General features: G+C 44.8%; 2 protein-coding genes across 2 annotated transcripts in view; one reads left to right on the top strand and one right to left on the bottom strand.

The window, feature by feature from the left end:
- Positions 1 to 2,801, top strand: part of ttc23 (tetratricopeptide repeat domain 23) — a 16,457-nt gene extending 13,656 nt beyond the window's left edge. Inside the window, exons 10-11 of the mRNA XM_061221149.1 lie at positions 1,069 to 1,151; positions 1,576 to 2,801. Coding sequence (XP_061077133.1) covers positions 1,069 to 1,151; positions 1,576 to 1,699 — 207 coding nt within the window. The 3' untranslated portion in view covers positions 1,700 to 2,801. The remainder of the gene's footprint in view (positions 1 to 1,068; positions 1,152 to 1,575) is intronic.
- Positions 2,113 to 16,756, bottom strand: synm (synemin, intermediate filament protein). Its single transcript, XM_061221148.1, has 4 exons — positions 15,786 to 16,756; positions 10,809 to 10,933; positions 7,793 to 7,869; positions 2,113 to 7,186 (listed from the first exon to the last, which is right to left on the bottom strand). The coding sequence occupies exons 1-4, from the start codon at positions 16,602 to 16,604 to the stop codon at positions 4,080 to 4,082; spliced, it is 4,128 nt and encodes a 1,375-aa protein (XP_061077132.1). The 5' UTR covers positions 16,605 to 16,756; the 3' UTR covers positions 2,113 to 4,079.

Below are 16,756 nucleotides of genomic sequence, written 5' to 3'. Positions count from 1 at the left end.
AGGATCAGCAGCACATGTTCCTAAGCCCGGTTATCAGCGTGCCGCCACGTCCGACCATTGTTTGAGCAGGGGACCCGTACTGAATGAGTTCTGTAAACAGTGACTTAACACGAGTGCCACACGTTTGGGGAATTGTTTTCACTCGTTTTTTAGGAAAGGTAAACAATCTGAGGTGCAAAGTCCAGGGGTCAGAAGGTAGAAGTCCTGCCATGTGTTTCTTCCACCCATTAACTCGGCCAACTGATTTCACCAATTAGTTGTACCTCCCGGCAGAGGAATTGGACTTTTACTTTCTGAACATGGATTTTTCCACCTGTAGACACTATACAAAATGACATGAACTAAATTAAATTGAAAAAAGCGGTGTAATTGTAGCTGCAATTTTACAGGGAGGGAGGTTCGTTTGCAAATGGCAGTCGGCCTTTTGATTATGCTCCCATGCCGCATGATGAATGAGTAATTTTGCCTCCCTGAAAACGGCCTCAGATCTTTCCGGAATTAACGGGCTGAGGGAGGGGAACGTGGTCAGCAGGCTGCTTTGGGACGAGGGGGTTTATTTGTGGACATGAAGTCCCTTCTGGGGGAGGTTTTGACTTGTTTTGATGCTCATATGCCAAAGGGCTTCTGTGTCCGATGCTTCCCGTCTGTAAATCAAACCTACTCCTGTGGGTCGCACATTGGCGCGTTGGGACACCACACCCTCCCCGCTCTCCTGCCCTATCAGAGCAGGGGGAGTTGTTGGCTCTTACCTCGTTTGTACCTTGTTTTTAAATCTGGCCCAGCGTGGTAGTGCCCTGCTTCCTGTCCTGACTCAATCCGGATCAGCACCCTGTGGCCCAGTGTGCCCCATGATGGTGCCCCACAGCTGGAGATAGACCTCTTTCAGATCTTCAGGCCACCAAAACGGTGGGTGGCCAGCTGCCAGGCCTCGGGTAGTACAGCGAGATCAGATCCAGGACCCCTTTAAAGCCAGCCGTGCGGAATCCTCCCATGTCCCTAGTACGGTTTATTTTGTGACGTACTGTTCTGTTTTGTTTGTGCCCACACCCCCACCCATAACCCCTTCAGTGCCTTGAGATTCAGAAGCTGCTCCTTGGTCCCCAGCACAAGAAGACGAAGGCCACACAGCGAACTGTGGACATGCTTTCGGAGTAAGTACCCCTGTACCCCACTACCGCTAACCGCTCCCCACGTCATAAAAATGATCATCTGCCACGCCACACTTAACCATTCAGAGACTGTGGAGGTTCCCCTGCCTCCATTGGTTTGTCTCCACCTTTGAATACCACATCTTTGTAAGCAGTTGTTTTATGTTTCATGGTACATTTTCTTTTTTGGCAGATTTAGCAACCACTGAAATTTAATTTAAGGAATTAGTTGAAAAGTTTAAATTGGTCAACATTTGGGGACACAAATATCAGATTTGTGTAGCAAACTTGTCATACAAGAAATATACTTACAAATAGACAGGCCTTCAGTGTAGAGGTTATTTGCGAGGTGGGGGCTGTGGTGGGGGGTTGAATGTATACAGTCTGTGAATGAGTCCAGCGCATTAATACACATGTTTCCTTCTAGGGCCCCAGAGGTTGCTGGGAGGCAGCAGAAGGCAGGCAGTCTGAAAACTAGACCTCCTTTCTGTGCAGTCATACCATCCCATAATGCACCAGGAGGCACAAATGTAGCTCCTTTTGACTCTTAGTAGGCACACAAAGCCTTAGTGTCAGGCCCTAAATTAAACTGGAGGTGTCCAAAGACTCATGAGGTGATGCCTTCTCACCCTCTTTGTCACCAGAGTGAAGAGGACCGGGTGTGGAATTTTTTTTAAAGCAGAAGACATTTCCCTTTGTCTCACAGACCCTTTTGCGGAAAGTTAAACTTCACTGAGGCTTTTGTCAGGCCTGTTGCCACAGAAACTTGTGTGTTGTTTCTCTGAATAAGAGACGCTGAGGGTGGCTAGCCTCCCCTGTAGCTACGCACGCTAAAATGCACACACGCTGACAGGCCTGGCTGGAGAACAGCAGAGTCTGGAACATTCTGCTGTGTCCCAGTGAGGAACAGATGGCTGTTATTTTTTAAAGCAGAGTGTTTCAAGAAAGACAATGACTCAAGAGATGCCCTGAAATAACTGTTTAATAGTTTTTCTGCAGCATTTACCAGTTTCAAGAAAAAATACAAATCTGTTTTTTCTGTTTTTTATCCTTTAGCCCTCAATAATCGTTTAAAAAACGGATGAACACAACGTGTCTCCTTTTTAAAAGTTCCCAATTAATACCATTCTTAATGAGTAATCATGTGAAAAAGATCTCCACTGAAAGTGTCCAACCGAGGTGGTGGTGTGCCACAGCGACAATCATGCGGTGTGTCGTTCAGTGTATGTTTGGCAGACATTCACCTTGTGTTGAGCATGCAGTACGTCCTGTACTCACAAGCCCAGACGTTTTTACTTGACATTCCACGGTTCACAACGTACTGTTTCTAATATCTGATTAAATATGATAAAAAGTGCATCAGAGTAAAACCAAGTCAGGTTTGGAGGGGGAAAAAAAGCCATTTTCATACTTTGATTGAGGCCTAATCACACCTCCACCAGAAGGATCCTGAAGCAGATGTTTAATGCAAACTAAGACAAACTACATTCAGTGTGACCATAATTTATGTACCGTTTACAGTGCACAGGGCTAGTTGCGAAAATGTTTTTCCCTTTTTTAACGAAAAGATTGCATTTGGAAATTGTTTCCAATCTAAACGTGTGCATTAATGGTTATTTAAGCATTCTAAATAAACCCGAAGCTGCAAACTCATCTGTTTCAACGATCTTCAGTGTTTTGATTTAACACGTGATCAAGTGACAGGTAGAAGCCAGACGGATTAAGGTGATTGGCTTGAAGCCACTTCTGCTTTTGCAGTAGAAGCCTGACCGTGCTGGCGGCAGTTCTTAAAATAACCATGACTACGCTGGGCTTCACCTGATCCAGGGTCGATGGCCAACTCAGGATTACCTAGCACTCAATAACGCAGCAGGGGATATTTAGTCCTCCCACTTTTAAGTAACATTTCCGTTGCTTACAGGACACTCCCAGTCACAGAGACTTACCAAAAAACGTTTCTAATAGTAATACACGGGAGCATAGTAGGCTATCGTTGCCGGTGTGAGTGATAAACTAGAAAAGCATGCGCTGAATACGTGCTGGGCTCTTCCGTTCCACTGCAGCGAGACATACAGTACAGTCCTGTGGGAGAATGTGCACATGTCCGCGCCTTTTCTTACTTATCACTCACTCTCCTGAACCCGAGCCGTAGGGATTAGACCTCTTTAACTACCGCGTAATGCCATTTAAAGATCAGAAAATAACAGCCAGAGGGTGAGGAAAACAAGTAACCATTGTTTCGTATTAAGTATGTAAGGTGCGGTATTTCAGTTACACATTCAATGCTGTTAAATCAGAATTTTAAACTTATTGCGTTAGATATTTTAGGAAGACATCGGAAGTGCCCAAAACAAATATGAAACATGGAGACCTTCAACAAAACGACCAAATTGAATTTGTTAATACTGGTACAATTGCCAATATTTGTCTGAATAACAAACAAAAGTATGTATACTTAAACTACTGAATAAACAAATATCAATGTTGTATGACATGCATACACAAAAGCTTCATATTGGAAAGTAGTTTGGAGAGTAACTTTTTGTAAAATTTTGTTTGGTAATTGCTCACCAGCTCAGTGACAGACAAAGGCTTGGTAGTAATTCTAAATGAAGTACAAAAATATATATTTAAGAACAAGAGAAAAGAAAATATCTTGCAGCAAGAAAAGAAGATTCCTCTAAAACTTTGCACAGCAGAATGTAATATAGCTTATACAACTTTGCAAGCAAAAACAATGCATTATATTGCAAAACCTTCCTATTTATTTTGACTCGTTACTCATATTAATTGTGATAGCCAAACCAAACCATTCTGTGCAGGACAACTGCTGGAGGTTAACCAAAATTAAAATGTACTTATACTGAGTTTTACTTCACTGTTTTGAGGGAAAATTGAAGCAGTGCCTTCTATTTAAACTAAATTTTACCCTCAAATTTTGTCAACACTGTCCAAGAAGACTGTGGCAATCTTCTTCTCCTCACTGATCTTCAGCTGGGGGTCAAAAAATTGGGTCTGCAGCACCCGGCCATATTCGACCTGCTGCCTTGTGAGGTCATCCCACTTCCTAGCCTCCCCCTCATGGCCGTGGCCGTGACTGTAGCTGGGTTCGTCACCCTGGTCGTAGCTCACAGTCGTTTTCCGCACGTAGCTGTACACGCCCTTGTGCCCCTCTCCGCCACTCGATCCTGCTGCCCCCAGGCTTTCAGAAACGAAACCCTGAAACTCCTGTGCCCCGCCCTCAGCAGGTAGGGACGTCACCTTGCCATCGTTCCCGATGTCCATCTGGAACGTGAGCGACCTCTCAGAGGGACCCAGTCTGATGACCCTCTCGGTTTTGTGGACATCGTCTGCAGATTCCTCCGTACGGAAGACGTCTAGACCCGCTGTTGACACCGCGCTTTGTGGTTCTGCTTCCTGATCCTTGATGATTTTCACTGTATACTTTCGGACTGTTTTACTGCTGGTGGAATGCTGCTGGCTGGGGTGGGATGATACCAGCACCTGTTCCTCAGTCTCGCTGTCCTCCAGTAAGTCAGAATCATCCAGTTCCTTGAGCTCCACTGTTCTACTCTCCAAGACCTCCGGCACTTTCTTGACATCAACAGAGGCACCCTCCTGGTCATTCTCTGTAACATGGGACAGCTCATCCTGCAGCAACACGGAAACATTCCCTTGGAGTTTGTCCAGGGCTCCCCTCAGTTGTTGCTTTGGGTCCATGGAGTCTTCTTTCAGGAGCTCCAGCACAGACTCCTGCACTGTGGGAGAGACTTGCACCTCCTCCTCAATGATGCATTCTGGGAACCGGTCCTTAGAAAAGCCTAGTTCACTTGTCATGTACGAGCTCCTGTGCACTGACCTGTACCCTTTGTCCTCTTCAAACCTGGGATTGATCGGTGGCACCTCTTGATAGTACCTCTCATCAGACAAGTCATCTACCACTCCATAATGTCCGTAGGATGAAATTCCACGTTCCTCTTCGGACTCAGAGATACTTTCATCGGGTGTAGAGACAAAGTATTCTGTTTCCTGGGCATGGCTGAAGTAGGGGTCATCTGCCTCCCTGTAACCTTCCCGAACCCAGGCGGACTCCTCCTTTTGGTACCCTGTCTCCTCATTTGGCGTGGGCTTACTCACCTCTGTCTTACCTTCTGGGAGCTTAGTGCCATGAGAATCATCGTCAAGCTCTTCAATCTGGAAGAACATGGAAGAGGGCTGTTGGAATGTTGGAGTAGGATTAGCCTCACCCTCTCCATTACCACGATCCTCACCTGGCTCCTCAATGATCTCCACATTGACAGACTTGTTTTTGAGGTCACCAGCACCACCGTGGTGCCCCAGGCTGAGGAGGTTCTCAATTGCACTCCCTGTTGGGGTTCCCTTGATGTCGTCCAGGGCAACCTTCTTCACCCCCTTGCTGAGGAGCTCCTCCAGAACAGAGTCATCACTGACATCCATATCCTCCTCTACTCTGGTTTCTAGGATGATCTGGGTCTTTGTCTTACCATCCTCATCCTCTGTTTTCTCCATGCGGTAGGCCACCTTTGAGTCGGGAGATGAGCTTATGAACTTGGTGTCCAGACCAGCAGGTCTCATCACCTTCTCAATTATCTCTTCCATGTAAATATAATCCACCATCTTTTCATCACTTGAGCCTGCCTCGTCGGGATCAATCACAATGTATGACCTCTCTGGGACATTACTGGTCCTCACATCCGCCCAGTCTGGAGTTGTCCATTCCTTCACTGTGACCTTGCTTGCATCCTTTTCTTCCCTATCCTCCGTCTTGTCAACCTCGGGTCCTCCAAAATCATGCTCACTGTCCTCCTTAGCGTTCACCGCAAAAGTGCTTTCTGTTGAAGTCGTAAGCACGGTTGTTTTGCCCTTCATTGGTTCAGGTCCAGGGCTGGCCGTAGTTGCAAAGCCTGGCTGAGATTGATTGGTCGAATCCTTCACTGGTTTTTGGAGTGGTTCTTTAGATCTCACGCTTCTCTCTTCCACAATAGTCTTTTGGACATAAGTGGTGGCTGGTAGCTTTTCACTTGAGTTCACCGCCCCAGGAATGTCACTCTGAACTTCTGACCTCTCTGGGACATTGCTGGTCCTCACATCCTCCCAGCCTGGAGTCATCCAGTCTTTCACAGTGCCCTTGTTTGCATCCTTTTCTTCCTTACCCTCCGTCTTTTCAACATTGGGTCCTCTAAAATCATGCTCACTGTCCCCCTTAGCATTCACCACAATGGTGCTTTCTGTTGAAGGCGTGACTATGGTTGTATTGTCCATCATTGGTTCAGGTCCAGGGCCGGGACTGGTTGTAAAGCCTTGCTGACGCTGATTGGCTGAATCCTTTGCTGGTTTTTGCAGCGGTTCTTTAGTTCTCACGGTTCTCTCTTCCACAATTATCTTTTGGATATTAGTGCCACCTGGTAGTCTTTCACTTGAGCTCACCTCCTCAGGACCATCGTTCTGCACTTCCGACCTCTTCCTCACATCCTCCCGGTCTGGAGTCTTCCATTCCTTCACCGTGACCTTGTTTGCATCCTTTTCTTCCCTGCCCTCTGTCTTATCAACTTTGGATCCTCCCAAATCATGCTTGCCTTCCCCCTTTCCATTCACCACTAGAGTGCTTTCTGTTGAAGTCGTAACCACGGTTGTTTTGTCCTTCCTTGGGGCAGGTGCAGGGCTGGACCTGGTTGCTAAGCCTGGCTGATGTTGATTCGCTGTATCCTTGGCTGTTGGCTTTTGTAGCGGACCTTTAGTTATCGCGCTTCTCTCTTCCACAGTCGTCTTTTTGACATTAGTGGTAGTGTGTGATCCCTTGGTGAAGGAGGGCGTGTCTCTTCGGGCAGGGGCACTCTGCTGATCCCTCCCAGAAATGCTGATGGGGATGAGCCTTGCGGGACTAGTGGACCTGATGTTAGTTGACCCAAATGAAGCCTTCAGGCTTGATGCCAGGTCCGTGTATCGGGCCTCAGGGTACTGTTTCCGTACTTCCTGCCTGGTTGCAGTCGACCAAGGTTGTGCTGGCATCTTAATATCTGGTGAGAGAACATGATCGAATGAGTGTGCATTTTTCTAGAAGCGTGCCCTTAATACCAAAATATGTTAATGCTTCTCTTTAACATCATTGAACATGTAATGTACATTTTAAGCACCTGTAAACTGAATTTGACTTTACACATTTCATTTGGAATCCCAAACTGAACATATTCCACAGGTTTTGTACATGTTATTTTGTATTCATACCATAAAGCTTTATGTGCTTAATGTATACAATGTATTAAATATGAAGACACAAGATACGTAATCTGCAGTAGGGGGCTTGTGGAATCTCACAGGTTATTATATTTTAATAAAGCAGATTACAGAACCTTCCTGTTGAGTTCCCTCAGCAGAAGAGTACATGGATGGTACTTAGGTATGCTTAAATACCCCACTCAAACATGGAAGTATTTTTTCCTCAGAGAAATGTTAAATCTTGGAACACCTGACCAGTACTCACAGTGGAAAATGAGAGTGCTCGAGACCAGAACTGACACAACTGTTGATGCTCTCTAGACAGTAGGAAGGCAGGCTATTAAGCATAGACGGGCTTACTAGCCGCTCTCCCAAATAAAGACTTCACATATTAAAGTGCTTTATACCTATTCTCCGGGACGTCTCCCTTCCATATTGATCCATTTTCTGGACAGGATCTTTTCTTTCTCCTTCCAGCAGGGCTCTGAGGAGAAATGGCAGAGACAGACATATTGAGAGTTAGAGAGTGGAGGGCCAGAGTGGGGAAATACATACCTAAGTGTTACTAACAATAATGCTGGGCAGCATTAGCCCTTCAGGCTAAAAACTCAAATTTTGTGATCGCGCTCATTTCTGGTACACCCACTAACGCAGTCTTACACTGAAATTCCTTTGAACAGGGAATAAAAAAAACACTTAAGACAATTAACAACCAGCAAACCACAAATCCATTAACCGGCTCAACCTACCTCTACAGCGGCTTCAGTCTTACTGAGGGGCAGTGTTTTGGGGGCCAGGAGCACAAAGAAAATGGTATCGGGACATAGCCGAGGTAAAACTACAGTAGCACTGTGTTCATCGACCTGCCGCTCATAGTCCCCTCTGTGTGAAAGCCCCCTGTGTGTGGTGTGCATGTCCGGAACAACAAACTAAAAATAACAAACGAGTGGCGCCCTGCTTGTCCTCTGGTGGATCACAATGCAGGAATAGGACACAGTAAAATAAATGACTGTGGAGGAGGAGCTGTGGGAAACTGTGGGAAAGGGACTATGGGGCATGTGTTTGCTACCGTGGAGGTAGACACCTGCCCAGAACAGCGAGAGATTGCCAACTCTGAAGCTTCCCTCATGTGCAGAGAATACAGCTCAAGCAAGTTCTATAAATTATTTAAGGAGAGAGAACCACTTTGGGTTTGCTTGACTTGGGAAGCATGAATAATATGTATGTGAACATACGTTCCACCTGCATCATTTACCCCTGAGTAACTAGCCCTGCTCTACGGTAGTGGTTAAAAATAGCCTGATTTAGGATGGAAAAAGGAGATGTACAACTCCAAATAGTCAGCTTGCTATTGTTGTGATGCTAAGTACACTTACAGTTACACTCTTTTCTTTAATACAAAGTTGGACTTTGACCAGCTTTACAATGGCTTTACATTGATCTTTAATGGATTTCTAAGGATTAATTACATTACAGAACTGTGGATGCATGTTACTGTTCTCAGGTCAGTTAGGAGGCCCATAAAGAAGGCACTGTGGGAGACTGGATCCCGGTGGAATGCCTTCGCATTCTGGCCAGACGGGAGGGCAACAGTTATCGGCCATGTAAAAAGTCACTAAAAATACATTTGGAGAAGAGGGCAGCATTTCATAGAGTGATTTGTAGCTCTGCTCAGACATCCAAAGGTTTCAGAAGTGATGAGTCAAACCAGTTAGCCCTCAAAGAAAGTAAAATGAATGCTTTCTTTGGCGTGCCGTTTGCATGCCGATGGCGTTGGTCTACAGTCATGGGTCCATAATAACAGTTTGCTCTTTCCTTTAAGTCCCCGTCGCTGTCAAGAGGTGTTTGAAAATCTCAGCTGGCCCCCACCCTTTCAAAAATGTATAAATACAGCATTCATGCAAGGCATTTCAATTCTGCAATTTGGCTAATTACAAGTGGTATCAGTGTATATTACAGCTACTCCACCTTCTTAGAATAGTGCACCACTGTGCTTAGTGAGAAACACTTTAATAATGCATGATGATGCTGTGTGAGGGTATGTATATTTATTCTCATGACATTGACGGTCAGATGTAGCAACTGAGAGTATGTCGTTGCGGAGGTGGACCCTCGATCACTTGGAAAGTAAAATGGCGGCACTTGAAGCCTCTCCTTCATTAAAGCCTTCTCTCCCTTTCGCAGTGGACACGAAGAGAATCTGCTTCATGCTTTAAGGCGCAAAATAACAGGTCCAGCAAATGGTGTGCCGTATAAAACCATAATGAGTGTAAATATTTAATCGGCATGAAAAAGATGTGGGCTCTTGGGCTGTTTTATATTTAATTTAGTGGATACTACCATATGATCCCAGCAGTACAGTAACTCACTGAAATTTGTACGGTGGCAGCAAAGCACACTACCTCCAGTGCCACAAGGCATTATTGTCAGTACACTTAATTATTAATGTGTTTTGCTTTAAGAAATTACAGTCAATATTGCCTGTGTTGTTACTACCATCATTGCCAAAGTTATTTTTATATACGAGCCCTTTTGCAGATTGCTGCACTGAGGCTTAAGTGTGGATTGAAGAGAGCCATAAACTAACAAACAAACAAACAGTCTCTAGGACAGGCTTCTTATTTCATGTTCTGCTGATCCCTTTCCTGGTTTAATCAGGGGCCTCGATTTAATCCACAGGTATCCATAACTCCCACTCACAAATAAATAGTTAAAAAAATGTTTTCTTTGCAAACAGTGTGTGAATTGATCCCCTAAATCGAACAAAAACATGTTTATTTGCAACTCAAAGCTAAATGTTGATTGAACGCTGGGCTGGGTCTCAGTGCTGTTGAAGTGTGATGAAATGTTTTTGATTTGATTCCTCGGTGCCATCTTTGCACCATGGAATGTGAGTAGTGCTGCCAGATCAAGACTTCTCCAAGCCCCCCAACAAGGGTGGAGCAAGTGTGCTGAACCAATCAGTACTTTTCCTGGGAGATGGGTTCATTTTGATTGGTTCATGTCGGTCTGTACAGTCTGTCCTTGCATTTTGAGTAGCATTCAGACCTGCGTTGCTTATGTGGAACCCACAATATCCAATCATAGTATGTAAATGTTTAACATGTAAAATATGTCATGCAAGTTAAGTACGAAAACATGTGTTAACCCCTTATAGGTGGAAGCGACCTGCACGTTACATCTCCCTCAACAGACAGATTAAACGCCAGCATTGTATTTGATCATGTGACTTTTTTTTCCTTTTTTCTCCCCAAGACACATGGCAGTTCAAATGCATTGTGATTCCGAGGCCTTTTTTGGGTTTTCTGTAGGGGCCTTAGTCCATAATGCGTTCATTTGTGTTCAGTGCATCACCCCAATTGAAATGAGGAAATGCTGAGGTCTGAGTCGTGATGGCAGAGGGGGGGGTGCCCTGTGTCCTACCTGTATGTGGCCACCTCCAGACTCAGGCCCATCTTCACCTGCATGAGCTGCTGATACTCCCTCAGCTTCTCAGCGATGGTGTTGGCTATCTCCCTCCGCTCCTCCTCCAGCTCCCCGATGATGCCCTGTGAGGAGAGGGGCCTGGTCAGCACACATTACCCCTGTCCAACTGCCCGCTGCAACCCCTCTATACAGATATCATCTTGATAAAACGTTTGCTAAGCTGATTTTATGACATGACAAAAGACCAAATAAGATCCAGAATCAAATACCCTCAAAAATAACAATTATAATTCTGATTGTTAATTGTAATTTTTTCAACAAACCCTTGACCACTAATGATAAACAATCAATTCCTGGCTATTCTTGTTTGAGAACCAATTAATTTTGCCATTTGACATTTTTTTTATACATATAAACTATTGTACTATTGGCTTTCAAACCCACAATGCACTGCAAAATGAGTGACATCAGTGACAAGACACGAGTATCATCAATCCAAATGCACAGGTATTATCCAGGATACTTGATAAACAGCTGAAAATAAATACCAGTAAATACAGAGCCATCAATAACGGTACACACTTCAGCTCCTCAATTTGTGGCTCATTTGCCTCATTGGCCCATCTGCAATCACTCCTTCATCATGAAAAGTAAGGTAACCCAGTCTTAAATTGAATATGAAGTTCAAAGCGGGGACTGTAATGCTTCAATTATAAAAACTAGAACTAGATGCTGCCGGGTCATCCTTATATAGCCATACCTTTTCATTACGGTAAAATCTCAGTTTAAAGTTCCCACTCTCCCTGCTATCGTGGCTCCCACTACCGGTTCACAATGGCTTTCAGAAATGCAGTCAATGGGCAGAGTGTGTTTCCGTTTAGTATGCCAGTGGAGGGTTCATTACTGACCCAGAGCCGCCAGAGGCTGAAACAGAGGAGGCCATTGTGTCGGGGAAGCGCTCAGGCCCGCTGTCTGCAGCGCAGCTCCAGCCCTAAGCACGGTTTCACAATCCATACTTTCAGCTGGTAGCGGGAGACGTGAGGGGTCCTGAAGCCAGTACTGGGTGGATCTGCCAATCTCTGGGCTCATGGACGACCAATCAAATGACGGTTCTCTCTTTACAAAAGCACTGCGATTGGCTCAAATCATCAATCACTGATAGTGTGACGGCTTCAGGACAGTGAACCTTCATGCTCCCAGAATAGCGCATTTCAAAAATTAGCGTAGGTATGGGGGGGGGGGGGGGGGGGGGATTAGCATCCAGCGGCTTCATGTTTTAAGGGAGGGGTGGAGTTGTTCTCTCAAAAGGTAAAGGAACATCTCAGGTCAGCTCCAAATAAGCGAAACACTGAGTTTCCATTACTGCACCTAATATCTCTCTGAGGAGAACTCAGGAAGTTGACGCACTTAACATTAAGTCTTAAATGCATCTGATTCCATTGTGAATCTTGCACTGTTATACCAATGTGGCTCTCTTGAATACTCACATCTTAACCCCTCTAATGGAAGCATTGATACTTTATGATTCATGATGGGAGAAGCTTTATGAACACCATAATTGGTTGGACTTGGCCTGTGCTGACAGTCGCTGAGATGTATGAACCAATCAAAAACATTGCACTGGATAGTAAATCACTACGGTTGGTTAAAGTCAGTCACTGACAGCTGATGATTGCTTCTCCCATCTGCTTTCAAGGTAATAAAACCTGTCGGTTGATGAGGTTCAATGACAAACCAATCATAAGATAGATGGAGGGACTATTTGAGATGTGTGCTCTTAATAGACGTGATGGAATGACCCATGTGATCCTCACAGGAAGCAGCACCCCCCTGCTGTTGGCCAGATTGTCCATGATCAGGACATATGCTGTAATCACAGTGTCTTTTCCCAAGTATCCCAGGAGGAGGATCAAAGCATTTACGCTGAAAACTGCCTCAAAGCAACTTGCATACAACAACATTTTTTTAATGTCATTGTCATTTCCCATTTGAACTCATTGTGAAACTACATAGCCCATATAATATACAGGTCTTTTAATGGAAAATCAATTGATCTCTGGCCCTTAGTTAGGGTGTTTAATTTCTCTACACTATGGGCCAGCTGTCACGCATTAAGTCTGGTCCTCGACTGAATGGAGAAATGCAATTTAGTCCATGACTAAGCTTAATTTGTGTCTGTGAAACCGGCCCCGTATCTATTGAGCAGCTGCCCACCCCCATAAGAAACTGTTTACCATCTCTACTGACACACTATTCCCATTCAAAATTGAATTTAGTCTAGGACTGGGCTTAATCTGTATCTGCAAAACTGTCCCTGAAAGAAGGGAGATCATTTGACAGTCAAACCTGTTTGACTGTAGATGATCCAAACTGCAGTGATGGGAGAGCTTAGGAGCAGGTCTTAGTCATACATCATACTGAGCCAATCACAGTTTCTTACCATAGAGGTCAAAGGATTTAAATTGATTAATACTACAGCAGTGAGCAGTCTGTAATGAATAGAAGATTGTAGCACCTCCCACTCCAGGTTTTACAAAACCTCACTGTCTCCGTTAATAGGGTAGGGCTCCTGTATCTGGCGAGGACCACAACTAACACTCCCTACTTCGACTAAATGTCTTCCTCGGTCAGTAATAACCATTCACCGGCTCAATGACCCATATTAAGAACTGCAGGAGGGTCAGTTTTGCACGGTCCAAAGAATATAATCCGCTCAAATTCGATTTCTTGCCAGCCTTGGATCATTTCTCCTCAGATGTATGTGTGTGGCTGTAGCAGGCCTGCGGCAGCTTGGTCAATGGGCCAGGTTTATCCGCACCCTTAGTAGGTCAGGAGGATTTATCGGGCAGCAGGTAAATTGGTTTAGGAGTCTGGTAATACTGCACAAACAGGCTGCAGGCCTCTGTCTTCAGTCCGAGGGGAAACACTGAAGGTGCCATGGACATTCTTCCCTGACCGAGAAAGAGGGGAAAACTGGAGAAGATTTGAATACCTTCAAACGCCCTTTGGGTACACTATGCTTCCAAATCATGCCATTTTTATCCAGCCTTCAGATGTGGATATACAGTTTCCCCAGCAGCTCGTTATCAGTGTTGTTTATTTTATGCACCCTTGTTTTTAAAATGTTATTCGAGGGTGCCAATAATAATTTATTCAATAATATGCTTTACCAATTTAGTGGTGTTTTCTTGATAATACATTGTTCAGGCCCAAACAAGTAATTTTCCTTCACTACTAAGTGCATTACAATTATGAAACATATTTGAGACTTCCTCAGTCTTTAAATTATAATAATAATTAAAAAATAATAATGTCTTATTTAGCTGTCAAAGCAACTCAGTTGATGAGACTAAGCAGGGGACAATCCTCCCTGGAGCAATGCGGGGTTAAGGGCCTTGTTCAAGGGTCCAGCAACTGTGTGGCTACACCCAGGCTTGAACCGCCAACCTTCCGGGTCCCAGTCATGTACCTTAGCCCCCAGGCTACTGGCTGCTTGGGAAGCGCTTGTCCCTGTTTAATGAGGGTGTGGTGCAATGGTACAAATCACTTCAGCCATAAAGAGGCATCAGTGTTTATGCGCAATGATTCCATGCTAACGGAGGGAGGGAGCGGGCAACCCGCTTCAGAGGCAGGTACACCTCGTCACATTTCTCCTGCCGTCGTCAGGGGCAGCTGTCGTTTGATGCAGGCCCCTTGCAGCTGCGCACACAGAGCACCCCTCCCCACCACCACCACCACCACCACTACCGAATGTCAGAAGCCAGGCTGGAGATCACCTCAGTTGAAACCCTAGTAGATTGCTATGCATGTCTCCTGTATCAGCACCCTCCTGCGCTTGCCAGAATATGCGCAACTACTAAATATGTCCCTGGGTTAGAGAGGTAGGAGGCCAATCACCTTTAAATCTACTCTGACACAACAGTGAGCCTTCGGCTGCCTGACTTGCGTCCCCACATGAAGGTTACGATTATTGCGCTCAATCATATTCACGATGTTAGAACCGTTGTTGGACATCTGGGTCTCACATAGACGATGCTTTTGGCGATGAAGCCTGGTAGATACTGCGACTGCATACGGCGTAGTGAAGTATTCACTTAATCTGTTGCTTTTGTCCAAAGTGCTGCACCCACTGACTGAAAAGTGGCCTTCACATGCAAGGTGCTTCTCCTACTTGATTTACGTTGCACGTACAGTGACATGCTGCAGAAGATATTTCAGTGCACATAATGATATAGTATTTTCATTAAGTTTAATAGCCTATGTGATTTATTGTGATGCAGACATAAATGATTTGAAATGTGCTTGGTTACACACATACACACAGGACTGTATACAATATGGTATGTGATACAGTCAACTAAACCTAATATTATTGTGTTACTGTCACTTAAATGATTAAACACACAACAGATGGCATCGCTTATCTAATGTCAGTTTACTGTCAGCACCCACTTCAGAGACACTGTTACATGTGAGTGAGTGGGAGTATATTTTAGTAACAAAGAATACTATATATGCGTGTCTCTAATGAACGATTCAGTGTGCTAACCAGCCCAGTAACATTGTACTCATTCAGTCCCCATATTGTATTTTATTCAGAAAGTTTGAATATGGCCAATATTTACATTCTTTGTGCATGTAGGCCCATTTTCAGTCAGAGGGTGTGGCACTTTGGACAAAAGAAGCAAGCTTCTGCAGGTGCTGGGGGAAAGATGGAGCAAATGTACAGCCTACCATACCACTGTCATACTTCCAAATCATTCAAAATAATATTGAATAACAATTGGGAATTAAATAAGTCAAATGGTCAACTTCGAAAAACAAACGAGAAATACAACTTTGATTAATACAATAATGCTCCAAAAACGTAGTGTGTCTTACAAAACTGCACTTTTATCTTTACAAAACTCCAGTGCTACATAACATGTACAACACCTTTTATTCCTTTGGGCGCAGTGATGAAGATGAACTCACCTGATATTGGTCCATCTCCAGATAAAATCGATCCTGAATTTGCACAATTTGATCCTCAAGATGCAACTGTAACTCGTTTTGTTTGTGAGCTTCCTCGCGGAGTTTCTTTAGCTCAGAAACGTACTGGGTCTTTTCTCGGTGTAGGTCTTCCAACTTTGCCTGGTTAGCTTTGATCGAGTCTTCCATGTCATCGATCCTGCGGCAATACACCTCGAAATTCTCATTCAAACTTTCTGCCATCATGTGCGAGTATTCCTCGATTTCTTCCATGGTAACGGCGGGGCGACCCTGGCCATTTTGAGTGACAACAACGGGCATCGCTCGCGAATACACCTCGTTGCTGAGGTGGGAGATCTCTTTTCTGTGGGCATCTTCCAGGCAGACGTACTCGTTCTCGAGTTGGACCAACCGCTCTTCCAGGGCGGCGTTCTTCTTGAGCCCTTGCTGCAGTTGCTTCTCGCAGCCTTTCCGCTCGCCCTCAATGTTTCTGTAGATAACGGTCTCCTCGCAACACAGTGCCTGTATCGTCTGCAATTCTCGCCCGAGCTTCTCTCGTTCCATCTCTGCTTTGGACTTCTCTAAAGTCAACTGATTCGCCGCATTCCTGAGTTCCCTCAATTCGGTCAAATATTTTTTTTCCCATTCCGCCGTCCTCTGCTGCTTGATGGTGTTTATCTCCTTTATGAGCAGGGCGTTATCCTGCTCCAGGTCCTTCACTCTGGACAGGTACTGCCTTAGCCTCGTGTTCAGATCCTGGAGCTGAATCTGCTCATTCTCAAATGTTCTCCTAAATTGTAACATTTTTGTTTGTTTCTGCATTCTATAAAATAGGCAAAACTTTTAAATAATCTTGCATTCGCTCCTCCGTGGAAGACGAAAAACAAATTTAATCTGAGGCGACGCGAGATGGAGCATCCGCCTGCGGAGTCGCGGTGTGACCCAAGTACCCAAGTGTGGGTAGATTGTGTGCA

This window comes from Conger conger, chromosome 15 (assembly GCF_963514075.1).
Source record: "Conger conger chromosome 15, fConCon1.1, whole genome shotgun sequence".
Classification (NCBI taxonomy): Eukaryota; Metazoa; Chordata; class Actinopteri; order Anguilliformes; family Congridae; genus Conger; species Conger conger.
Note: the sequence above shows the minus strand (reverse complement) of the source record. Positions and strands in the feature narration are given on the sequence as shown.

Coding starts and splice junctions, on each gene's coding strand:
- synm (XM_061221148.1), bottom strand. CDS start 16,604: ATGCAGAAACAAACAAAAATGTTACAATTTAGGAGAACATTTGAGAAT. Junction 10,934..15,785: donor TGGAGATGGACCAATATCAG/GTGAGTTCATCT, acceptor CTCTCCTCACAG/GGCATCATCGGGGAGCTGGA. Junction 7,187..7,792: donor GGAGACGTCCCGGAGAATAG/GTATAAAGCACT, acceptor TTCTCTCACCAG/ATATTAAGATGCCAGCACAA.